We start from the raw sequence: 26860 nt of genomic DNA, 5'->3' as shown, positions 1-26860 counted from the left end.
TTTTAGTCTCATCCGGAACTTCCAGAGGAAGAAAAGTTTGGAGCTTGCCTGGAAGGGTCCTGAGCAGGTTCTGTTGGTGATACTGATGGTTGTAAAGGTTGCTGGTCGAAAGAAGTGGGTCCAAGCCACTCACTGCCAGAGGATTCCTTTGCCGTTGCCCTATGACCAGTGGGTCAAAGAGCGGTGGCGACACTCAGTGTGAGCAGGTGGCCAAGTTTGTTCCCTTCAATGAAGCCCAGCTGACCTGGACGCAGACTGATAAGGAGAATGATGATGTTTTAAATGAGGCTGTTCCCCAGAAATTTGAGCTATTCAGGAGCCTTTGTTTATTGATCATACAGTGCAGAAAGTTACCAGGTACAATTTGCGCCCTCTGCTGAGGCATATTAAGTCCAAGGAGAAGAAAGATTAGGAATGAGCTGCACAAGATAGGTAGTACTGAGTCAACGGAATTAATTGAAATCAGTGACAAATTTTTTCCTCACTTTGCCCTTATCGTCTGAACATTAGCTAGGGAAAACAGAAATATACCTTGCAGGCTTTACCTTCTTTATTGAGTTTAGGACAGAGCAAGCTCCACCGCCAGTGCTCAAGAGCGCCAACTTATTGAAGGACGGACATTGGGAACTTGTATATTTTCTTTGCATTTTTGTCTCTTTTCAATTTATTATGCATCCCTTTGGTAGAAAGGCTGCTGATGAAGAGCAGCCAATGGTTCTTGTTGCCCAGGCTAATATGATGGGACATGGAAAAACAAAATGATCTGTGTTGTTCCTTTGGTTCTGCTTATAATAATATTGTGTGGGGTGTCATGGGTTTGGGAAATGATCAAAGTGTACCTTCCTTTGTGCAGCAAGGGTAAGTTTATCTCCCTGAAAAGAGACAAAAGAACAGCCAGAGTAATGTATTTTTAGAAACACATAAAAGGTTCTTTGGAGAAGAGACAGCTTGTTACCCCAACCGATCTGTTGCTAGTGTGTGGACTGCATAGTCATTGTCACTTGTAAACTATACTTATACTCAACCACCTCAATTCATTTATTTATTTGTATAGCGCAGCTAACACCCTAGCAGAATTTATGCCGTAAAAAGCCAAGTCTTCAAACCCTTCCTGAAAGAGATCAGGTCAGGTGAATTTTTAAGTCTGTATAAGTCGTGATTTGGGGACATCCAGCAACATGTGTGAAAAGGACCGCAGCATTCTGGTCGGTGCATACCAGCGAAAATGGTCAATCAGATATGCAGGGCCCTGATTATGCAGTACCTTCAAGGGAATGCACAGTGCCTTAAAATTAATCCGTTTTTCCACTGGAAGCCAGTGTAGAGCATTGAGGGCCGCCTTTGCGGAAGAATATTTTGGCATTCCAAAGAGCAATCGGGCGGCAGAGTTCTGTATAACCTGCAGTTTAACAAGAAGAGCTTTGTTTATTCCAATCAGAAGGCCATTGCAGTAGTCCAGCCTCGACAGGACTAGTGCTGAGACCACTGTTTTCTGCAGGTCCAGTGGTACGAAAGGGAAGATTTTCCTCCAAACCTTCAGAGTGTAACAGGTAGAAGAGGTCATCGCTTTCACATGATGGGAGAAGGACAGGGTGGAGTCAAAGATGACTCCCAGATTTTTTACCTTGGTGGCTGGAAGGGGGGTCTAATTCTGTAACCAGTCCAAGGACCAGAAAGATAAATCTCTGCGCAAAAGAAGAACCTCTGTCTTATTAGAATTCAACTTGAGACAGTTTTCTGACATCCATCTGTTCACCTGTCGCATACAGGTGTGAAAGTTATGAACTGCATTACAGGAATCATTTGAAATGGAAACTATTATCTGGGAGTCATCTGCATATGACACCATGGCAAATCCGTAGGATTTCATAAGCCTAGCCATGGGGAACACATATAGATTAAAAAGGGTCGGGCTCAAGGACGAGCACTGTGAGACCCCACACGGAAATCTGAAGCTCTGGTAACTGAGACCATCCATTTCCACACATTGTTCCCGGTCTGAGAGGAAGCTTTTAAACAACGATAGGGTGGCAACAGCTATGCCTGTTTCTTGGAGAAGGTGTATTAGGAGGCTATGATCCACCGTATCGAACGCTGCCGAAAGATCCAGTAGGATCAGTGCAGCCATGCCTCCCTTATCTACAGAGCGCCTGATTTCTTCTGACGCCGTGATCAGTGCAAGCTCGGTGCTATGCCCACTTGGGAAACATATTCAGATGGATCCAGAATAGCATTGCTAAGGATAAATGTAGCCAGTTCGTGGTTGATATATTTTTCCAGAAGTTTTGCAGATAGTGGCAGGCGGGCAATGATGCGATAATTATCTGGGTCTGTTTTATCCAAGTTTTCTTTTTTTTAAAAGTGGTAAAATATAGGTATTTTTCCAGTTTTAGGGAAGATACCGGTTTTAAGGACGAGATTGAATATCTCCGTAAAATGACAGGCGGCTAACTCGGTCGCAGAGAGTATTATCTTAGGAGGACATGGGTCCATCGGTGAGCCAGATTTGGTGGCAGAACAAAGTTTAATGAACTGCTCATACTTTATAGGCAGAAACTCAAAAAAATGTGCAGAGTTGGGGCTGCAGGAGTTATTAAGGTCATGTAGGTCCAGACTTTCTGCATCAGATGATGAAAACAGGGTGAGAGATACAGTGAACACTAGCGTCCTGTAATCCCCTCTAGCCACTTTAGAGAGTGCAGACTATGTGATAATATCAACTCCAGATCGCGCTGTAAACATATTGGGCCCGATTCACAGAACTAACTTAAGACAAAATCCTAAACTTACTACCATTTCCGTATTCACAGAAGGCACTTACTCATTTTGGTATTCACAGAAGGCACTTACTCATTTTAGTATTCACAGAAGACACTTACTCACTTCGGTATTCACAGAAGTTAGGAGTCCTAACTTTAGGACTCCTAAATGCCTTCTGTGAATACCAAAAGTCTTAAAATTAGGATTTTTCTCAGTTTAGGAGTCGTAAAGTTAGGACTCCTAACTTTACTACTACTAAACTGAGAAAAATCCTAATTTTAAGGCTTTTGGTATTCACTGAAGGCATTTAGGAGTCCTAAAGTTAGGAGTCCTAGCTGTACTACTACTAAACTGAGAAAAATCCTAATTTTAAGACTTTCGGTATTCACAGAAGGCATTTAGGAGTCCTAAAGTTAGGACTCCTAACTTCTGTGAATACCGAAATGAGTAAGTTGCTTCTGTGAATACCAAAATGAGTAAGTGCCTTCTGTGAATACCAAAATGGTAGTAAGTTTAGGATTTTGTCTTAAGTTGGTTCTGTGAATCGGGCCCATGGTAAATACAAAGGGGCAGATTTACAAGGTCTAGCGCTTCTCTGCAAATCAGCAGGGATGTGCCAGAACACTTGCGACCCGCAAAACCACCCGTGCGCCACCACTGATGCGCCGCATTTACAATGCGGCGCGTCGTGGCGCATGGATCGGCAGATGCGTGTCACATCCCCCAGCAGAAATGCGGCGCATTGCTGGAGTCGCGTTGCAAGCGCGACGCGGCTCCAGCAAGGCTCGGGGGTTCCTTATGGCTACAATGCTGTGTCAATCCTAGGCGCAGGGTTTTGACGCAGCATGGCAGTAAAAGTGACTCAGTGAAATCTTGTAGATTTCACTGCGTCACTTTTACGAGGCGTACCTGCGAGGGAACGCCCACCCTGCGGTGGAATGCCCACATGAAACCTGACGCAGGTTTCATGTGGCGCAGGAGTTTACAATATGACGTATCTCCCTAGATGCATCACGTTGTAAATACAGCGCAACATGGCACATGATTTACGCCGCCGCTGCTTCACAGAAGTGACGCAATTGCGGCATAAACGTGTTGCAAGGGGCTTGTAAATCTGCCCCAGAGTACCTTACTACACAAGGTAGAAGCAAAGGTATCACAGAATCAATCAATATATCAATCAATCATTTGTAAAGCACACTACATACCCGCGAGGATCTCAAGGTGCTGGGGGGGGGGCTGCTACTGATCGAACGGCCAGGTCTTGAGTGTTCTCCTGAAGGTCAGCAGGTCTTGGGTCTGTCGTAGGCTCAGTGGGAGGATGTTCCATGTTTTGGCGGCGAGGTGGGAGTAGGATCTCCCGCCGGTGGTGGTTCTTCGGATGTGCAGGACGGTGGCTAGTGAGAGGTTGGCGGAGTGTAGCTGGCGGTTGGGGATGTAGAAGGAGAGACGTCTGTTGAGGTAGGTAGGGCCGGTCTTGTGGAGTGCCTTGTGTGCGTGGATGAGGAGCTTGAAAGATATCCACTTGTTGACGGGGAGCCAGTGCAGGTGTGGGGTGATGTGACTGTGGCATGGTACGTCGAGGATCAGTTGTGCAGAGGAGTTTTGGATGTGTTGTAGTTGTTTGATGAGCTTGGTCGGGGCTCCCGCGTAGAGGGCGTTTCCGTAGTCGAGTCTGTTGCTGACGAGGGCCTGGGTGACTGTCTTTCTTGTATCTGTTGGGATCCATTTGTAGATCTTGCGGAGCATGCGGAGGGTGTTGAAGCAGGAGGAGGAGACAGCGTTAACTTGCTTGGTCATTGAGAGCGTTGAGTCTAGGATGATTCCCAGGTTGCGTGCGTGCTGTGTGGGTGTCGGGGCTGTCCCAGTGCTGTTGGCCACCAGGAGTCATCCCAGGCTGAAGGGTTGGAGCCGAGGATGAGGACCTCCGTCTTGTCCGAGTTCAGCTTTAGGCGGCTGATCTTCATCCAGTCGGCGACGGCCTTCATTCCTTCGTGGAGGTTGGCTTTGGCAGTGATGGGGTCCTTGGTGAGGGAGAGGATCAGTTGAGTGTCGTCAGCGTAGGAGATTATGTTGAGGTCGTGCTGTCGGGCGACGTGTGCAAGCGGGGTCATGTAGATGTTGAACAGTGTCGGGCTGAGGGAGGATCCCTGAGGTACGCCGCAGATGATCTCGGAGGCTTCGGATCGGACTGGGGGGAGGCGGATGCTCTGGGTTCTGCCTAAGAGGAAGGATGTGGTCCATTCCAGAGCCTTGTCTCGGATCCCTGTGGCGTGGAGGCGTGTGTGTAGTGTGTGGTGGCAGACGGTGTTGAAGGCGGCGGAGAGGTCTAGGAGGATGCGTGCTGCGTTCTCACCGTTGTCCAGCAGGGTCCTGATGTCATCGGTGGCGGCGATGAGGGCGGTCTCGGTGCTGTGGTTGCTGCGAAACCCTGACTGGGAAGGGTGCAGGATTCTGTTTTCTTCGAGGTATCAGGTTAGCTGTCTGTTGACGATCTTCTCAATGCCCTTGGCCGGGAGCAGAGAGATGGGCCGGAAGTTCTTGAGGTCTCTTGGGTCTGCCTTGGGTTTTTTGATTAGAGCGTTGATCTCAGCGTGTTTCCAGCTCTCTGGGAAGGTCGCGCTCTCGAGGGAGAGGTTGATGATGTTGCGCAGGTGGGGTGCGATGGAGCTGCTTGCTTTGTTAAAGACGTGGTGTGGAAATGGGTCTGACGGCGAGCCGGAGTGGATTGTGCTCATGCTCTTGATGGTGTCATCGATGCTCACGCTAGCCCAGGCTAGCAGGGGGTCGTGGTCGATGATGTGAGGAGAGTCTGTTGTGTTGCTGTCTGTTGGGGCTGTCTGGGTGTTGAAGCTGTTGTGGATGTCTGCTATCTTGCGGTAGAAGAAAGTGGCGAGGGAGTCGCACAGGGCTTGCGACGGCAGGATGTCGTTGGTGTTGGAGCTGGGGTTAGAGAGTTCATTCACGATGTTGAAGAGCTACTTGCTGTCGTGTGCATTGTTGTTGAGGCGGTCTTTGAAGGAGGTCCTCTTGGCAGCCTTGATGAGGTGGTTGTGGATGGCGTCCTTCTGTGCTGCGAGGCTGTCCGGGGTCTGTTCACTGTGCTGTTTCTTCTCTAGCTTCGGGCAAGCTTGCTTGGAGGCTAGGAGTTCTGGGGTGAACCAGCTGGCCCTCTTGCTGGTGTCTCTGTAGGGGGGTTTCTTCAGCGGGGCAAGGGTGTTGGTGCAGTCCTCGATCCAGCGTCTGAGGCTGTGGGCAGCGTTGCAGTGTTGGAGGGTACGGTGGGTGGGCTGAGAGCAAGGTTTCCATGAAGTTGATCTTCGGTGATTTTGCTCCAGCAGCGGCAGGGGATCTGTTGGGTGCGGTGGTGTGTGCTGGGTTTCTGGAAGGTGAAGTGGATGCAGCGGTGGTTGGTCCAGAGGAGTTCGGTGGTGTGGTTTGAAGGAGACGTGCGGCCTTGAGGAGAAGACCGGGTCGAGCATGTGGCCGGTGGAGTGAGTGGGCGTAGTGACGAGTTGCCTCAGTCCAAGGTTGGCGAGGTTATCGATCAGGGTTGTGGTGTTGCTGTCGTTGTTGTTCTCAAGGTGAAAGTTCAGGTCTCCGAGGAGGATGTAGTTGGTGGAGGTCAGGGCATGCGTGCTGATGAAGTCGGCGATGGAGTCGCTGAACTGGGGGCGGGATCCGGGGTGTTGGTAGACGAGGGTGCTTCTGAGGGTGGAGTTAGGGTCTGTGTGGATCTGGAAATGCATGTGTTCGGTGGTGCTAAGAGTGTCGTCGGTGCTAGTTGAGACCCTGATGCTGTTCTTGTGGACGATGGCGATTCCTCCTCCGACTCCATTGCTGCGGTCTCTGCGGGTGATCTTGTAACCGTCTGGGATGGCTAGGGTGATGTCGGGTGCGGAGGAGTCATTCATCCACATCTCTGTCAGGAAGGCGACAACCAGGGATGTTGTGTCGAGCAGGTCCCAGAGCTCGACGGCGTGTTTTCGTGCGGAGCGGGTGTTCAGAAGTATGCATCGGAGGTGGTTGAGGTCTTTTTTGGCGGGTGGGCCGTCGGCTCTGAGGCTGGTGTAGCTGCAGTTCTGGCAGGTGAAGGGACCATGTGTGCGTTTCGGGGCGGCCTTGAAGCAAGTGTGGGTCCGTCCGGGGTTGAGAGCATGCAGAGTGCAGGCATTGTAGTGGCGGCGTTCCTTGTGGCGGGTGCGGCAACCAGGGGTTCTGGCGCTGGGCGCGGTCCCGGCGCGGACGGGCTTGTCTTAGGCGTGCCTTCGTCGCGCCAGTGGTGTGCCCACTGCGTGTGGTCGCGCGGCGGCCGGCATATATGGGGAGGTGGGAGGGAGGAGCAGCTGGGAGGTGGGAGGTGGGGGCAGCGAATGGGCAGACAGGGGGGCGGGGACGCAGGGGACGCAAAGGCGGGAGCGGGACGACAAAGGGCACAGAAGGCAAAAAAGGCACAAAGTAAGGGGGTAACGAGTGTTGCAGAAGGCAAAGAAGGTTACAGAAATACAGGGCAGCGAATGGAACAGAAGGCAAAACGGGCACAATGGGCACAGGATTACCGGGGCAACGAGGGAGCAGAAGCAAAATGGGCAGAGAGACATGGGAGCAGCGAGGGGAACAGAGGCAAAAACCGGGCAGAGAGACACGGGGACAGCGAGGGGAACAGGGGGAAAAAAACGGGCACAGAGCAAGTACAGGCAGCTGGGGGGACAGAGAACAGCAGTTACGGGCACAACAAAGACGGAAAGCAGTACAGGCAATACAGTGAGAATCGACCTATCTCGAACTTCCTCAGCAGCGGCAGACACACAGGCGGTGCTGTGCGGCGGGGAAGCGACCTACCAGGTAGGGTCAAGTGTCGCTCTCCTCACCGCGCAGCGGCCGGCATATATGGGGAGGTGGGAGGGAGGAGCAGCTGTGAGGTGGGAGGTGGGGGCAGCGAATGGGCAGTCATGGGGGCGGGGCCGCAGGGGGCGCAGCGGCGGGAGCTGACGACGAAGGGCACAGAAGGCAAAAAGGCACAAAGTAAGGAGGCAACGAGTGTTACAGAAGGCAAAGAAGGCTTGGTCAGGTACATTGTCTTTGGGATCTTGTACTCGGTTGAGGTTTAGGACCGTAGCGTACAATTCTTTAGAATTATTCTTCGCTTATCAATTGTTTCCAAAAAATACTTGATTTTAGCATTATGGGTCATTCATTTGATTTGATTTGATTTTTAGACTTGTAAAGCACGCGTATGCCCGAAGGCGTCTTGGCGCTGGAATTGGCAGGAATGCTGAAACTTTAGTAGGCCCTGGTAGTCCTGATATTTTAGTTGACGAATAGCCAAGTTTTCAGTAGTCTTCTAAAAGCCATGACGTGCTATTCTTTATCGAGATCGGTAAACGATTCCAGGTCTTCACTGTCCCTAATAAGAAACTTCTGACCCCCAGCGAGCCTTCTTGTGCCTGGGAATTGACAGCAGTTGTGAGTGAGCTGACCTCAGGTTTCTTGCTGGCAAATATCTTCTGAGGTGCGTCCTCAAATACAGTGGTCCTTTTCCCTGTAATGCCTTATATGCTGGGCATTGTGACTGAATACAATTGCTTTCTCCACTGGAAGCCCATGGAGATCTCTCAATCGGTGGGAAACAGGTTCATATTTAGGGATGTCCAAAATTAATCTTGCTGCGGCATTCTGCATTCGCTGGAGCTTCAATAAGAACTGGGACTGTAGCCCCACATATAGGGCATTGCCGTAGTCAAGTCTGGAAAGAGCTAATGCTGTCACCAGCGTCTTTAATGCATCCAAGGGGATAAAAGGGCGTATTTTCCTAATCATTTTTAAAATGCCCCAAAAAGTAGATGCAAGCTTATTGATTTGACACTCAAATGTCAGTTTTTCATCAAATACCACCCCTAAGTTCCTGACCTTTGGGACCGGGGTAGGGCACTCACCAAGATCAGCTGGCCAACATCTTGGAGAACAAAAGGAGGTGTTTGACCCTAATAGCAGAACCTCTGTTTTTTCGCCATTCAATTTAAGGCAATTATTCTGCATCCTTGTATTTATCTGAGACATGCAGATGTTAAACCGATCACCTGTCTCCTCGATATTATTTGAGACTGTAACCACCACCTAGGTGTCATCAGCATATGTGACCCCTGAAAACCACATTTCCTGATGATCGCTGCCAGAGGGGCCACATAAATATTAAAAAGTGTGGGGCTAAAGGAGGAGCCCTGAGGCACCCCACATGGCAGTTTAAAGGATTTAGATGCCGATCCATCCACTTCTACTATAAAAGTTCTGTCCATTAGATAGGATGGCAGTAGGGTAATCATGGTATCTTGGAATCTCAGGTCCGTTAGCCTAACCAATTAAAATCTCGTGGTTGACAGTGTCGAAGGCCGTCGACAAATCTAACAAGATCAAGGCGGCCTTTCTTCCTGCATCCAGTGGTTTTTTTTTAGTTCCTCTGCTGCCATAACCAAAGCAGTCTCTGTTCCGTGGCCCTCTCTAAACCCATATTGTGAGTAGTCCAGGAGATCTCCGGTGGAAATGAAAGTTGTAATCTGCGTATTGAGTAGTTTCTCCAGCACCTTAGACAGAAAGGGGATCCTGGAGATTGGCCGGTAGCTACTGGGTTCACTGGAGTCAAGATTAGATTTCTTTAATAGAGGCCGGACTGAGGCCGTCTTCCATGCCTCTGGGAACAGACCAGATCGTATTATCTCAGAGAACACTGCTTTTATTTGCTCACTGAATAATTCTGGGAACAGATGAAAGATTTTAGGTGGGCAGGGGTCAGACGGAGCTCCAGGCTGGTGTGGCGGTCCTTCCGGGAGATCTTGTATCCTTGGGGAATGGCAATGGCGATGTCAGGTCCTGTGGCGGTGTTGGTCAAGGTTTAGTGAAGAATGCAACGTCCGGGGTGGTGGTGTCGAGGAGGTCCCAGATTTTGATGGCGTGTTTGTGGAGGGATCGGACGCTGAGGAGAATGCATTGCAGGGTCTTTGGTGCAGTCGCGTTGTTGCAGGCGGGTTGTGCTGTATCCGTGGTCTTCGCAGTGCTGCAGGATTGGTGACAGGAGTGACAGCTGAAGGGTCCATGGGTGTCGGCTGGTGATGCTAGCTTGCACTTGTTGTTGCGACCTGAGTTGAGTGGGTAGAGTGCCGCTGGGTTGTAGCGTTGGCAGTTCGGAGGTCCAGGATTCATGGCACTGGTCGCGGACGGGCACAGATGGGTTTGCCTTTGGCGCGCAGCGGCCACCTTTAAACAGGGGTCGGGGAGGGCTGGACAGCTGGGAAGCCGGAGCGGGGAGGGGAAACTGGCTTGGGTTGGTCGCGCTGGGGGGAGGGGCCGTGGGCGCGGCAGCGGCGGGGCAAAAACGGGAGAGAGGTGTTTTGTGAAGAAAGAAGCACAGTCTTCTTGTAGAAACAGGATTTATTCAGTGGTAAGGAACAGACCCCTGGGACACAACTCTCTCCAATCCAACAGCAACTCCTCTGTATACAATCCGACAGATGGTTGCCAAGAAACCCCAGTGTTCCATGAACTTAAAGGAATACAACACATCTTCCCCCTTAAAATAAAAAAATAAAAAAACTATGTACATATATAATCTTTATATTTTTTAGGCATAGTACATTGTCGTCTCAAATTTGTTCTGACCTTAACAACAGGTAATGCAGCAGGACCGGAATTGGCTTTGCCCGCCATGATGTTTTGTTGCGTACTAGAAGGCAGGGCAACTTCAGTGTCAGGGCGTGGTGATATCTTCCTGGTGTTCCACCACTTTCCATCATCCAGTCTTACACTGTTACCTTTAACCATTATGATTTTTTTTGGAGGAGACCACTTAGAATGACCTTTTCTTGCTTTGTCTCCAATAAATACTCTCACAAACATACCTTGCATAAAACATCGCTTTGGTTTCACAATGTTTTTGTTAAAGCGATCACAATAAGCTTTTTGGTATTTTCCTACTCTATCCCGCACCACCTCCAAATTTGCATTGTATACTCCAGCTCTATTCATCCAAGGTGGCACAGCCACAGAACACGGAACTCTCCCCTTAAGTAAGGAAAAAGGTGTTTCCTTCATCACCGAATGAGTAGTACGATATGACCACAACATGTCTTTGACCTGTTGTTTCCACATCTCTATGTTTCTGCACGCCAATTGGATACATTCAACCAATACCCTGTTGAAGCGTTCTACTAGCCCATTACCCCTTGGGTGATAGACTGGTGTGGTAGTATGTTTAACTCCCCATTTCCTAAGAAACATATCAAATTCATCAGATATGAATTGGGGTCCATTATCAGTGACAATTTCGGTGGGGCAACCTTCCCTTTGGAAAATGTCCTCACAAAATGAAATAATACTTGTGGACCTAACTTCTTTAACAAAAGCAACTTCAGGCCATTTGGAAAAATAATCCACCATGACTATGACAAATCTGTCTGACACGTTCAAAACATCAAAAGGTCCACAAATATCAATGGCTAATTTATACCAAGGACCTTTAGGCATGGGAGAGGACTTTATGGAAGTTTCCTGAGAGGAATGAGTCTTGTCGCTGCACGCACAAGCCATGCAGTCATGAACAAAGCGCTCAATCTGAATGTCCATACCGGGCCACCAAAAATCCACCCTGATCTTTCTTTTCATAGCTGACATTCCCCCATGCCCTTCATGCATGATGTCCAGTAATCTATTTCTTAGTTTCTCAGGTACAACCAACCTGCTACCTCTTCTCAGTAAGTCATCCATCACGTTTAACTCAGACCATATCAATTTGAATGAGTTCAAATCTTTGTGTGATTTCCATCCATGTTCACAACTTAAAACTTTTATGATTTTACTTAATACCGCATCTTCTTCGATGGCTTTCTTCCACTCAAACTCACTGATAGCCATACAAACATCTTTTATTTCAGCAACCATCCATTCATCATCATCCTCTTCATGCATGCCTTTTAATGGCAATCTAGATATACAATCTGCATTTACATTCCTTGCACCGGTGATATATTTTATGTCAAAACATATTCTTGCAGACGGTATAACCATTTGGCTATCCTAGGGGTAGCCTTGCTTGCGCCCCTTGTGGAAAATAGATCTATCAAAGGCTTATGATCGGTATGTAACTGGAACTTGGTTCCCCATATAAATGTTCTAAAATACTGTATACCCCACCAACATGCCAAAGCTTCCTTTTCAATGGTGGAATATGAGTGTTCTGCGCCTTTTAATGTGCGGGAGGCAAAAGCCACCACCCTTTCTTGTCCCTTATGCACCAGGATTAGTACTGCACCTAATCTGTTATTACTGCCATCAGTAGTAATAATGGTTTCATCGTTGGGATCAAAAGGCTTCAATGACACCGCATTAATAATGCTTTTCTTAATAGAATCAAAATTTTGTTGGCACAAATCAGACCACTCAAATTTGATACCTTTCCTCATTAAATTCCTAAGCTCATGTACCTTGTCTGCAAAATGGTGCACAAATTTAGAGTAGTACTCTGCAAGTCCTAGAAATGACCTGAGTTGATCTCTATCCCTTGGGGCAGGAGCTTTTTCAATGGCTTCAACTAAACTACGTTTTGGTTTCACTCCTTCACAGGACAAGGTGTGACCTAGATACTCCACCTCTTTGACCCCGAATTTGCATTTCTCTAAAGCAATCGTAAGACCAGCTTCAGAAAGTCTTTTGAGGACTTCTTCCAGAATTGAATCGTGGTTGTTATCATCACACTCCCATACCAACACATCATCTTGAAAAACTACCACATTTTTTAAACCTGTTAGAATAGATTGCATCACCCTTTGGAAGACGGCTGAAGCAGACGCCAACCCGAAACGCATGCGTTTAAATTGAAAAGCTCCTTCCGGAGTGATGAAAGAGGTGATGTGTCTAGAATCTTCGTGTAGTAGTATTTGATGGTATGCATTTGACAAATCTAAAGTGGTGAATTGCGTCCCCCCTTTGATAGTAGCTAACATTTCGTTTATCCGAGGAAGAGGGTGCCGGTCTATCCATATGTTGTCGTTTACATCCCTCAAGTCAATGCACATCCTAATATTCCCATTTGGTTTTCGGGCTAAAACTACCGGACTTAACCATTCAGACGCTTCAATTCGCTCAATTATACCTTCATTACACAATCTGATCAATTCATCCTTAAGTTTTTCTCTCAAAATTAAAGGTACATTTCTTACCTTGTGTACTTTAGGGATGGCATCTACTTTTAAGATAATTTTGTGTTTAAATTTTTTTAAACATCCTAATTTTTCACTAAACAGTTTGGGAAATGTATTGATCCATTTTGAAGTTGTGCCCGGTGAAGTTAATAAAACTTGTTGGGGATGATTAGGGTTTAACACTATATTGAGTGCTCTCTGTTCCTTCCAACCTAACAGAGATCTTCCCTTTTTCACTATGTATAATTTGGCTGTTGTCTTCCTGTCTAAGAAACACATCTCGCTTTCTATACATCCCAACACAGGAAGCTTTTCACCACAATACCCCTCTGGTACAACGTCAGTGGAATGTAATTCCTCTAATTTACCACCTAACCCTTCCCAAATAGATTTATCTATGATAGTAAATGGGGAACAAGAATCTGCCCATACATGTACATCTTTGTTCTTGATCTTAATAACACATTTGGGTGGGCTATAAGTATCTTGTTTGTTCGCTTCACATTTGAGAACTTGACATGATTCGATGACCATAACCTCAACATCATCATTCTCGCAGTCGTCATCGTAGAACAACTCCTCCTTGTGAAGCAGATCATCCTGAGCCACCAGATTAACTGACTTGGATATTGTAGAAAGTCCCGAGCTCCTACACCATCTTGCAAAATGCCCTAACCTTTTGCATTTGTGACACCTTGTTTTTATTGCAGGACAATAAGTGGCATCAGCTGTATGTTTAGGGCTGCCACACCTATAACAAAATCTGTGTTTAGATCTAGTGTTTTCTTGTCTGTTAACAGATATGGTTTTGCCCCCTGTTCTTTTAGCGCTCCTCTTTATATTGTGTACAGTGTCATCCTCTTGTGGTGTTTTTGGAGATACAGTATTTAGTTCCTTTACATATCTGGAAGTGTTCTCCATCCCTTTGGCTACCGATAGTGTTTTGTCTAAGGAGGGATCTTTTAGACCAAGAAGTTTTTCTTGTATTTTTTAAATTTGACATTCCATTAATTAGTTGATCCCTAATTAGATCGTCCCTCATATCATTGAATTTACATGTAACAGCTAACATTCTCAAATTTGCTAAGTATTGTTCAATGGTTTCTCCTGCAGCCTGTACACGTGAAAAGAAATTGTGTCTCTCCACAACAACACTGACTTTTTTTCCAAAATTCTCCTCTAACGCTTTTAACGCAACTTCATATACATCAACGTTGCTGTCTCCCGAAGATTCATTGTCAGTACTGGCTTCAGTAAAAATGGCTTCCATTAAAGGTAATGTCTTTAAAATATTCCTTCCTTCCGAACCCAAAAATTTTTTAAAATTGCCAATTTCCTTTTTGAAACGTAATCATCACCCCCAATGGCTTCTAAATAAGTTTCAAAAGTTTCCTTCCAGTGTTCCCACAACATGAATGGTTCACCAGGACTTGGTAGGAGGAACGGTGGTGCAGGAATCACCTGTGAAGACATTGTTCAATGAGACCACAAAAAAAACTTGTAGTTGCGCTGCGTGCTTAGTAAACTTGTGTCTTGCCACACCCAAGCAGATCAGAGATGAAGAAAAGGAGAAAAAAAAATCTTACTAAATGCTTCTTTGGCAATCAAAATTTACAAAACCACGAATATTATCATCAACTGTTTTTAAATGAAAAATTCCCAAGTGGTGGTGTGCATGTTGAAAATCAACATGCAAATAATATCTATAAAGCGATATATAAAAACAAACAAGGTTTCCTTTTTTAAAATGGCTGCATGTTTTCTATGTGGAGTTAGTCCTTTGTTGATATTCTTAGCGTCAGCGTCGTTGCGTGTGCAAGATCCTTTGATGAGTCGGTCTGAAGGAGCGCTCGTGTTTAGAACGCAGCGGGAAGAATGTCGGACTGGAAAAAAATCAACAAACTCCAGGTACGTGTGCGTTTGTTTTTTTTTTTTTTAAACAAACACGGTACCGTCAGAAAGTTCAAAAGTATGAATGCTGAGCGAGACGTCCCCCGATGCTAGGCTCACCACAGCAGAGAACACAACGAAAGCTCTCGGATGCAAATCTCAAAATCGAGATTCGTGTCAAACTTCAATTTTGCTGTATAACACATGTATCATTGCAGGGGAAATGCTAGTCAAAAGCAGTAAAGCACACGACAGCAAGTGGAAGGCAGTAATCCAACTCCCCCAACAACAAAGTGTGAAACTAAAGCGGAGATTTTCCGTTTCACACGCGGCACTGTTGCATTGCACATCAAGGAAATGTGGCGAGAAAAAAAAAATGAAATCACGATGCTTGACCACCACAGTGCTTGAGCAGAAAAAAATAATTATATGGAGATGAGCAATTAATGTCAAAAAGTGAAAAAAAACGAATAATCCAAGGGTCACTTACAGTCCTTAATGAGTTCCACCACAGTCCTCAAAAATATTCCCATTGTAGGGTAGCTTCCTCGCTCGTCGCCAGTTTTGTGAAGAAAGAAGCACAGTCTTATTCAGTGGTAAGGAACAGACCCCTGGGACACAACTCTCTCCAATCCAACAGCAACTCCTCTGTATACAATCCGACAGATGGTTGCCAAGGAACCCCAGTGTTCCATGAACTTAAAGGAATACAACAAGGTGTACAGAAGAAAGAGTAGAAAACAGAGTAAAAGTGAAAAGGAGGATGGAAAGTGATAGAATGAGAGTGACAGTAAAAGGGTGAAAAAAGAAGGTGAAAGGAAAGAGGTGAAAGGGAAAAGCAAGCAGAAAAACGGAGTGAGAGAAAGAGTGAGAGGTCCACTGGAACACCCGGGATTAGGCGCAGGTATAGCCTGCGGGTCAAGGAGGAGCTTAAACACCAACACTCGAGAGTACAGGGCACAGGAGGACCTTAAACACCAACACTCGAGAGTACAGGGGCGCAGGAGGACCGTAAACACCAACACTCGAGAGTACAGGGGCGCAGGAGGACCTTAAACACCAATACTCGAGAGTACAGGGGCGCAGGAGGACCTCAAACACCAACACTCGAGAGTACAGGGGCGCAGGAGGACCTCAAACACCAACACTCGAGAGTACAGGGGAACAGGAGGACCTTAAGCACCAACACTCCAGAGTACAGGGGCGCAGGAGGACCTTAAACACCAACACTCGAGAGTACAGGGGCGCAGGAGGACCTTAAACACCAACACTCGAGAGTACAGGGGCGCAGGAGGACCTTAAGCACCAACACTCGAGAGTACAGGGGCGCAGGAGGACCTTAAACACCAACACTCGAGAGTACAGGGGCGCAGGAGGACCTTAAACACCATCACTCGAGAGTACAGGGGCGCAGGAGGACCTTAAACACCAACACTCGAGAGTACAGGGGCGCAGGAGGACCTTAAACACCAACACTCGAGAGTACAGGGGCACAGGAGGACCTTAAACACCAGCACTCGAGAGTACAGGGGCACAGGAGGACCTTAAACACCAACACTCGAGAGTACAGGGGCACAGGAGGACCTTAAACACCAACACTCGAGAGTACAGGGGCACAGGAGGACCTTAAACACCACCACTTGAGAGTACAGGGGCGCAGGAGGACCTTAAACACCAACACTCGAGAGTACAGGGGCGCAGGAGGACCTTACTTGATGGTGGAGCTACGAGGGTGGGAGAGCAGTTTCAGAGACAATAAGTCATGGATGATACTTTGCTTGATGAATGATCCCTCTATCTCGACAGGAACGCCATAGGTCTTTGGTGAAGTCTGCAAGGTCTTTAGCTCTGACTCTTCCTAGTTTGTTTATATAACGGTGGAGGGGGAGAAGGCAACATTTTACAGGAGTTGGAACCAAACATTTTACATTGAAGTAGCCTCCAAGCAGCTCTTAGTAGTCTTTATGACACTGATTTTCTTCTAGGGACTATTTCCCCCCTGTGACAACCTTTCCCCACCCTGCGCCCCAACCTATTCTGTTGGCGTTTGACTATAACATGATATCTAGGTCCCAGACAAAAATGTATTTTGTCTTTTTGGGACAGCCACCATTCCAACTCCTCCCTTGCCCTCCAGAGAAAGGGACATTAATGCTGAATAAGGGCGGCCTCCGCAGAGATGAAGGGCTTTGTGCCATCGTGGGGCTCGACAGGGAAGCAGATCTGGAAAGATTTCTTGAATGAATGTGGATGAAAGGCCAAATATTCTTGCTAACCTAGAAAGGGGAAATCTTTCATTTAAGGATTGGCCGAATCTCTTTCTTTACTAACTCGATCCTCCTTTGTAGAAGAAAAAGTACTGACTATACGGCGTCTATTGTGATACCCAGAAACTGGGGTCCATATTTATGAGCCCTGTTGTTTTGCGCTTGCACCATGCAATGTGGTGTAAGTGTGGCACAACTCATAAATCAGATTTATGAAGCCACGAAAGGCCACCTTGGGTGGCCCTGATTGGCTTAATAAATTTAGAGTAACACAACAAAGGACAAATCGCTGTATTACGTTACTCGGCCCTGGGAATGCATTCCATGGGAATTGCGTGTGTGTTCCAATGCAGCTCCCAGGGTTTTTGACGCATACCCAGATTTACCAGAACTGGTAAACCTGAGAATGCGCCAAGAAGTTATTCCTTTCAGGGGAGGTGTAACGAGGACAAATATGTTCATTTCTCAACGTTACTTCCTCTTTCAATGAGTGCTGCATCCTGAAGCACACATAGAAAGAGGAATATGTCTCACAGGATTGTTTTGTGCAGGAAGGTGTCCTGCATGCATCACCGGCACCCTTGCACCATGGTACATGGGTGCCTGTGTTGGCACTAGGCAGCCCATTATGCACCAGTGCTAGAGAAAGGGCAGGAATGCATTCTATGACATTATTTACAGAGCACTGCTGCCCTTTCCCTGTGCCAAAGCGCAGCGAGGTGGCTGGCGGCGCTGCACCACAATCTCATAAATAAGCCCCTGCAATCGATATTGACTCCGTCTGGTTTATTACAGAACCCAGCCCTGGAGGGGGAAAAGTACCCACTGCATGTCAGTGTGTGACAACGGCTTGGAGTGAGCCATTGTCAGCATGTTGTCTAGATATAGGACAAACATGACCCTATGCAATCTTAGCAGTGCAACGACTGGCCTGGTAAAGCACCAGAGGACCGGTGAGAGACTGAAAGCAATCGATTTTTTATGGGACCTTTCATTATCCAAGAGAAACTGTAAAAAATGTGTGTGAGAGTGATAAAATGAGACAGAGTTGTGAGCACAGGATACCAGCAGCCGTGGTGGAATAGAAACCCAAAACAACCCTTTATAAGTTTTTTTTAAAGTGTAATTTCTAGGGGTAAAATATTTTTCAATACTAATGGATTTTTTGATTATTGATAACCATAACCAATAAATTAATAGTTTTGCACCTAAAACGAGTTTTCAATACATGTAGAAGTGTGTTTAAATATGTGTTTTAGTTGTGCCATATTTTGCATTTTAGATGACATGATTGTTATTTTCTGCTTAACTATACAAACTACTCCTGCTCCTGCCCTCTCCCAATCAATGTCCCTTATGTGATTTCTTAGACTGTTGCATCTGCAGAATCTGCAGGGCACAGGACACTTCGAGTCAGGGCCGGACTGGCCGTAGTGGGCACCGGGTGTATCCCCAGTGGGCCGCCAGGGTGGGGGCCAGTTTCGGGCTGCTGAGGGGGCTGTTTTTGTCACCAGGGGCCAGCAATATTGGGCCCCTGTAACAAAATCGGCTGAAACTGGCCTTTGCAAACAGCTCGGCCGCACCCCCCCTTGGCCCCCAGGAGGGGGGGGGGGGGGAGGGGGGGGCAGCCGAGCAGTTTGCCAGGGACGATTTCGGTTCCCAATCCGGCTCTGCTTCGACTGTATGTATTTTGAATGATGCTTTGATATGAATTGGGTCTGTAGCTGGCAGAGGTATGCACCCTGTCCAATTAGGGGCCACAATCCTAGTCAGGTAAGTTAGTCACAAACCCTAAAGTATCCTGTGAACACCCTCTGGTAGCTTGTCACAGAGCAGGCAGGCTTCACTTAGGAGGCAATATGTAAAGTATTTGTGCAACATAACACTCAGTAACACAATGAAAACACCACAAAAAGACTCCACACCTGGTTAGAAACATATCTTGCATTATTATGAATAAAACAGGACCAAACCAACAAAAAAACAATAAGTAGAAAAGGAGGTATGAATTTTTAAAGGCTATCTAAAAATATAGTGCTTAGAATCATAAAGCGCCAACCTGGGCTATCTGGTCATGTTTGACCGGGTCAAATCCAAAAGTTCAGGTTGACTGTGATGGAGCGCAAGTTGGGTGCAGGGTCCAGCCTTGGCCCGTTAAAAACAGCACCTTTGGTTGGAGGATGCGTTGATATCGAGGGCACGATGTGTGGAGCAGGGAGGCAATGCGTTGATTCCGATTCTTAGGTTTTGACTGGAATGTGTCATCGTCGGGCCTCTGCACTCAGGGATGCAACATCATTGTGCATCACTGAATGAAGGTGATGCTTCATCATTTGGTGAGATACATGAATTTTGTTACAGCACATAAAATCCACTTCCAAGGACCCGGGACTATATTGGCACCATGTGGAAGAGCAAGACTGGCATATGGCAGAGTCCAGGTGATTTTGCAGGGTTGTTGGAAGTTTTAAATGTCCCTGAGACTTTAGAACAGGGAGGAAGTCAGCATGCCCTTGAAATTACTCTGGGTTCAAGTGAGATGGGTTCAGTTGTTGTCCTCAAAAGGGCAGAGGGTAGCAGACTGCAGGACAGCATAGCAGAGTAGAAAAGCAGTTGTTCCAGTGCAGCAGTCCAGCAGAGTGGCTGTCCTTGTAGCAGCATAGCAGCCCTTCCTCCTGGCAGAGTTCTTCACATGTCCAGCAGTGTCAGAGACCACATACTTGTACCCAGCTGTGCCTTTGAAGTCGGTGTGACTTCAAAGAAGGGTCTTTGAAGTGCACTGAGGTCCTTTCTTCCTAGCCCTGGCTCCAAGCTATCTACAAGGGGGTAATCAACCTTTTGTGTGGGGACAGGATACTGACTATTCCGGTGTATGCATGGATGTCATTTAGGGTTCACCAGGGGTTGCAGCTGCGACCCCTGGCTTGCCCCTTGCAACCCTGTCACCGCCTTTGAGACCCCTTGCCTCAGAGTTGGCAAAATCAGTGTTAGTAATGCAGTGGCTATGGGCGTTAGTTGGGGCTGCACTCTCTTTGTATTCTGTCAATTATTTTATTAGACTAATTGTGGATAATTTATATATATATATATATATATATATATATTCACTGAAAAAAACATAGGTTTCAGGGACTTTATAGTTATAAAGTAGCATTTAAAAACCATCAAAATTTACTGAAAACACAATAGGTTTCAGAGACGTTATAGTTTGATGGACACTTCACTCGTACAAAACCTGAGAAATTTGGCCGTTATAGTTAGTTGAGCTAACTATAACTCGTGCACCCTCCATGCACTGCTGAAGACGTCACATATTACATCATTCATGACATGGTCAGTGACATCACTGATGACATCTCAAAAGACATCACTGATGACATCATCCAGTGACTGTGTGTTTCTGTAAAGTTAGACTATGTTTTATAAATATATATGCAAATGTGTATTGAAGTGTGAGTGGGTGTTTGAGTGTCTGAATAGATGACTGACTGTATAAGTGAGTGATTAAACGTGTCTGACTAAATGCATGGGTTAGTGACTAAACTATGTAAATGTCTGTATCAGTCTGTCAGTTGGTGTGTAAGTAGCTGCATGGATTGCTGAGTAGCTACATGAGTGTCTATATGGGTTCTTGATTGGTTGACAGAGTATCTGCATGGGTGCCTGAGGGTCTGTGTGGGTGAGTGGGGGCTGTGTTATTCTGTGCATAGATGTGTGAGTGGGTGATTCACTGGGTGTATGGGTTCAAGAGTACATCTGTGAAGGGCTGTATGGGTGGTTGAGTATGTGTATGGCTATGTTGGTGAGTGAATGGATCTCTCAGTGGCACATGTATGAGTAACTGCATATGTGAAAGGCAGTATATGTAAGTGTTGGAGTATATAAATGACTATACATGAGAGTGAGTGATTGTGAGAGTGGCTGTATGGATGAGTGTGTGCTTGTATCATTGATTGTATAAGAGAGTAGGTATGTGTTATTATCTGTATGAATAAGTGAGGTGGTGTGTGTATAACTGTATAGGTGAATAAATGGGAGTGTCATTGATTCTTTGCATGACTGACTAGGTGTGTGATTAACTCTATGGATGAGTGGAAGTGTGTGAGTGTCTGTATAGGTGTATGAGTGCAAATGATAGTGCTGTATTGATGAGTGACTGCATGCGTGAGTGACTGTATGGGTGAATGAGTGGATGTGTGTGTCGACCTAAGAATCAGTGTATGTAGTAATTGGTATTGGTGTGTTTATGGTTTCAAAAATGGTAGTCTGTATTTCAGAGTAAGTGTATCAAAGGATATATTTGCGTGTGAGGAGGTGCATCAGATTATCACATGGATGATGTCATCAGTGATGTCATCAGTGATGTCATTTGAGATGTCATTAGTGATGTCATCAGTGATGTCACTGGCCATGTCATGAATGATGTAATATGTGACTTCATCAGCAGTGCATTGAGGGGGAACGAGTTATAGATAGCTCAACTAACTATAATGGCTGAATTTCTCAGGTTTTGTACGAGTGAAATGTCCAACTAATTATAAAGTCCCTGAAACCTATGGTTTTGTTTTTTAAATGCTAATTTCTAACTGTAACGTCCCTGAAACCTATTTTCAAAGGTTTTTTTAATGCTAATTTCTAACTGTAACGTCCCTGAAACCTATGTTTTTTTCAGTGAATTTCAAAGATTTTTTAAATGCTAATTTCTAACTATAACATAGCAGTCGCGCTTGCAGAGTGGTGGAGAAAGGTGAGTTTGGCCTCCAAAGACCTTTTAGCAATGCCACTGTGTGGGATTTACTAGAGGTAACAGGAAGGGTAGTTAGCCCCCAACGTCAACCTATGGGGGCCAACTACCCCTTTTATTACCGCCAGTAAGTCCCACACAGCAGGATTGCAAACTTGTTATATCAGGCCCCGCCCCCTCCCTGCACCACTGTGCAAACATGTCCCCTGGCACATTGTAAGTTGGGGAATTGAGTCTCCTTGAACTCTTAGGGTCCTTGGGGGCCAACTTGCCCACCAGGTGCCTCCAGTAAGCACCACAGAGCTGCATTGCAGAGAGGTGTTCCGAGGCCACATCCATTTTTACACCACACTGCAAACACGGCTTCTGGCACACTGCTGCTCGGAGGATGAAATTCACTTGTGTCCTGAGTTCCCACATGCCTGTTTCCTGGTGTGTCAACAGTTTCAACAGTCTGCAGACGCTTCCTAGTGGGCTCGCTAGAAACACTGTGTGTGGTCAATTTTGCAGATGTAATAGTATGTTTATGCATCTCCAGATGACAATAAGGTAGAAGCTGCTGGAGATTTCAGGAAAATGGGATTGTGTGAAAGAAACCGATCCCTGATTGGTTATAGTCAAGTCCTGTGTGAATAACTTAGCGAGACATATTTCGGTCAAAATGAGGAGCTATACCAGTTCAATACACCTACTACCCAAAGGTGCTAATTACACATCAGAAAGACTGATTGGTGTACACATATGCAAAACAGAACTTTACTCAGCATCCTCATAAGTACATATAAATGGCAAAAATATAATGGATCAATTTGTCAGTCATAAAAGTATTAATCAACAATCTCATAATAAGCACCACTAGAAAAACTACGACGGTCAATGATATTTTCCTTCAAAGTAAAAGTAAGCGCAAGAGTCCATCAATGTTTCAAGTCTTCATCTTGTCGGTTTATTCCTTTGGTAGTCCCAGCAAGGATTCAATAGAAGCCACTGAGGGAAGTGTATTCTCCAGATTTTTGTTAATCGCCCACAAACCTCTGTTAAAATGTTGACATGTATTTCATACACATACATGAACATGAACTATAGAACACATATCACATGATATTTTGTTTTCGAAACCTCAAAGAAAGCATCTATTTACACTTCTTATTAAAAAAGAGAAATTCATCATTTGTAACATCAATATATTAAAAGATAGAATTTTATACCAGTCAGCCACATCGTTATGTACTCACATTCAACATGTAGGCCATTTTTTACATATATGGAAACAACATTATGAATATAACCGTCCACCCCACAACTTTTTAAAATCATTTCCCCATCATTGGCTTTTTGCTCACGGTGTTGGTGCATCAATACATGCGCTTTCCAATACACCTAGAATATTAGTAATCATAAAAACAACAACATTTCTAATGTTTATGAATGATGATGATGGGCAGTATAGGTGTAGAGGAAATCTATTATTATTTGTCATGCAGAACATTCTTTAAAAAATGAATTAATATTCAACATCAATCTATATTTACTATTTGTCGCTCTAACGTCATAAGTCCAGTACACAACATGTCCAGCTGATAACAGTTTATAAACATGAAATGACATCACAAGGTTGCATCCATCCAATGTCTAATTACTCTCATTGTTGCTCTATCAGTGCACGCGCTTTCAGTGCACTTAGCATGTTGGTAATAATAAAAACATCAACACTGAAAGCATTAATGTGTAAACGGAAGGCGGCTACCAAGGATGTTATTTAGGGGTAGCCAGGGGTCGCAGCTGAGACCCCTGGCTTTCCCCTTAAGACCCTGGTACTGCCTTTGCAACGCCTGGCCTCTGAGGTGGCAAAACCAGTGCCAGGAACAGCGGGATAGCTCGCCCTTTTGGATGTTGTTCGTGGCTGTACTTTAGTTGTTTTCTTAAATGTTATATTACACTTATAGTAAATAATATTTTATTATTCACTATTAGTGTAATAAAGAATAGATTACAATAAGCTGAAATGAGACCCTCTCTGGTAGCTGAGGTGACATAAAAATGCTTTAAAATGTATGTTGTGTGCTTATTTGTGGGAGTGTGTTTAATAGAGGCAGTGTATGTATGTGTAAGCATTCTTGTGTGAGTTAAAGTAAAGGTTAAATGATGTGTGCTATCACTTCCACTACCCCAGGCATTTTGGTTAATTGATGTTCATGGCGCCTGTCTTTGCAAACCTTGGCCTTTTATTATTACTAATATTCTAAGCGTACTGGAATGCTTTGTTCAGCAAAGGGAGGGCATGCAGGGATGGTATTGGGGGCATGGGTACATCTCTTCATCACAGCAGAGCACAATGTAGGATGTTAGTTAGTTGTGATACGTTTTTATGTATTAGATGTTTGGAATATTGTTCACATTCACCTTTCTAATGCTTTTCTTGACTAATGCTTCAATTATTAATGTGCTGATTAATTTCTGATTTTTTGATACAATATGATAACGTATTATTTTGATTTATAGAAATATCTTGTATTTAATGACTCTCTTCAATGGCTGGGAACCACTCCACATCGAATCAACCTTACAGTGTCCCTTTAGGTCTTTTAGGGCCTCATGTAGGTAGCATACAAGTTACCACTTCTTAAATACCGAACGTTACCGAATCGGTATTTAAGAAGTGGTAACTCGTATGTAGGTAATCATTCGGGAAATATTACCGAATCGGTAAAATTCGGTAATTACCGAATCGGTATTTACCGATTCGGTAATGAGGCATACCTTCCCATTGATGGGAAGGTATGCCTCATTACCGAATCGGTAAATACCGATTCGGTAATGGGGGGAACACATGCAAGGGTGGCAGGGTGTCACATTGACACCCTGTTGCACCCCTGAAGCGGCCATGTGTGCACATGTGGCACACATACATGCCCTAAGGGCATGTATGTCTGCCACATTGCACACTTGTAGGCGCTTTGAAATGCATTTACACATCCATTCTTCATTTACCACCAACTATTAGTTGGTGGTAAATACCGACTCATAACAACACCCACACACTCCCCCTACATCTCATTTCTGGATTCGGAATTTACCGAATCGGTAAAATTACCGATTCGGTAATTTTACCGATTCGGTAAATTCCGAATCCAGAAATTGTCCCCCTACATACCAAAAGCCAAAATACCGGTCGGTAACGGTATAATTACCGAAAATCGTCCGTTACCGACCGGTATTTGGCTACCTACATGAGGCCCTAAGTCTCTGGGCATAACTCCTCCACAATGTAGCTCACAAGCGTGGGAGAGATGAGACCTCTAACTTTTTTCTTCAGTCTTTTTCTCCCAATGGGCTACAGAAAACATAACCAAGGGGCAATTTTGTCTGCTCACAAAAGCAACACTTTCTCCCTAAGATCAATGTGACACTTCATAAGTATAGAAATTGTAATCAGTAACCAACTCCCTTCTTTACTTCAGATTCCACTGACTGCTGGCCTTGTCCTGAAGACCACTGGCCCAACGAGGATAGAACCCGATGTGATCTAACAACTTTCCAGTTCGTGTCCCATGAGGAGCCTTTGGGAATCACACTTTCGTGCCTCGCCATGCTTCTCTTCCTAGTCACTCTCCTTGTTCTCTGCATCTTCAAGAAGTACCAGGACACGCCAATTGTCAAAGCAAACAATCGAGAACTCAGCTATGTGCTTCTCATCGCCCTCATGCTCTGTTTCCTCGCTCCCTTTACCTTCATTGGCCATCCCATGAGGGCCACCTGCATGATCCGACAAAACTCATTTGGGGTCATCTTTGCCATCAGCATTTCCACCATACTGGCAAAGACCATCACTGTGATTATAGCGTTCAATGCTCGCGATCCCACCAGCAGTTCTTCAAAGTGGCTTGGGACCAGAGTTCCCAGTGGGGTGGTCCTTCTGTGTTCATTTGCTCCAGTTCTGATTTGCACAGTCTGGCTGCTTCTTGATCCTCCATTCCCAGTGAAGATACAGATGGGGGGCACCACCATCATCCAGTGTGACGAGGGATCCGTTCTCTTCTTCTATCTGATGTTGGGATATCTGGGCTTGTTGGCCACTGTCAGCTTTGTGGTTGCATTTTATGCCCGTAATTTGCCTCAGAGTTTTAACGAAGCCAAGTTCCTCACCTTCAGTATGCTTGTGTTTCTGGCCGTCTGGATCTCTTTCATACCCGCATATCTCAGCACACAGGGGAAGTACATGGTGGCCGTGGAGATCTTCGCCATCTTGTCTTCAGGTGCAGGACTCCTGGGGTGTATCTTCATTCCCAAGTGTTATATTGTCCTCTTGAAGCCGGAGATGAATACAAAGCAATACCTAAGGCAAAGACCTGTTTTGAAATAAATAGTGAACTAATATCTAAGATTTTGCAGATATAGTTTCGGCACTATCCTCTGATTGCTCGTGCTGTTGGGAAATGGGTGTAGGGTAAATGTTCTCACTTCTTGTGGTCTTCCCTTTCCTAGACACCTTCTGGCAACATGCTGCAAATACAATGAATGCCACTTGAGTCACCTTGTTTCACGCCACAGTTGGTGCTTTCACAGGATTCTGATGATCTCTCTAATTTGACTGGTCGCGTAGAGTGATGGATTGATACATCTATTGCAGTGGATAAAGTGTGAATCTTAAGATGATGGGGACCAACTCCCCACCCCAATGCATGAGCACAGCAACCGCAGCTACACATGAACAAACAATATACCGAGTGCTCGACCAACAACATGTCTTAGATGCGGCACCATCTTCATGCCTTCCCGACTCCTCCGGGTGATTTGTCTATAGAGCCTTCTGAATTATATTCATGTTTGAGAGTGTCTCTGATGTCTTGTAATGCCCAGAATGCTTAGTTCTCAAGCTATGGTCATCTGTTATCATTCCCCATATGCTCACTCTTGGTTACGGCAGAGCTGGACGGTGACTCTTCATGGTCTCTTCACGATGGGACTGACATTGGGCTTGAGATGAAGCTGTTTTGTTAATGTTACTA

The 26860-nt window shown here is 45.6% G+C and overlaps 1 protein-coding gene across 1 annotated transcript; it reads left to right on the top strand.

The window, feature by feature from the left end:
• The first annotated feature begins 14209 nt into the window (after positions 1–14209).
• Positions 14210–26214, top strand: LOC146829875 (vomeronasal type-2 receptor 26-like). Its single transcript, XM_085606552.1, has 2 exons — positions 14210–14225; positions 25313–26214. Exons 1-2 carry the CDS (start codon positions 14210–14212, stop codon positions 26212–26214), a joined length of 918 nt encoding a protein of 305 aa, XP_085462678.1.
• The last annotated feature ends 646 nt before the right edge of the window (positions 26215–26860 follow it).

The sequence above is a fragment of the Triturus cristatus genome, chromosome 5_2 (assembly GCF_964204655.1).
Source record: "Triturus cristatus chromosome 5_2, aTriCri1.1, whole genome shotgun sequence".
Classification (NCBI taxonomy): domain Eukaryota; kingdom Metazoa; phylum Chordata; class Amphibia; order Caudata; family Salamandridae; genus Triturus; species Triturus cristatus.
Note: the sequence above shows the minus strand (reverse complement) of the source record. Positions and strands in the feature narration are given on the sequence as shown.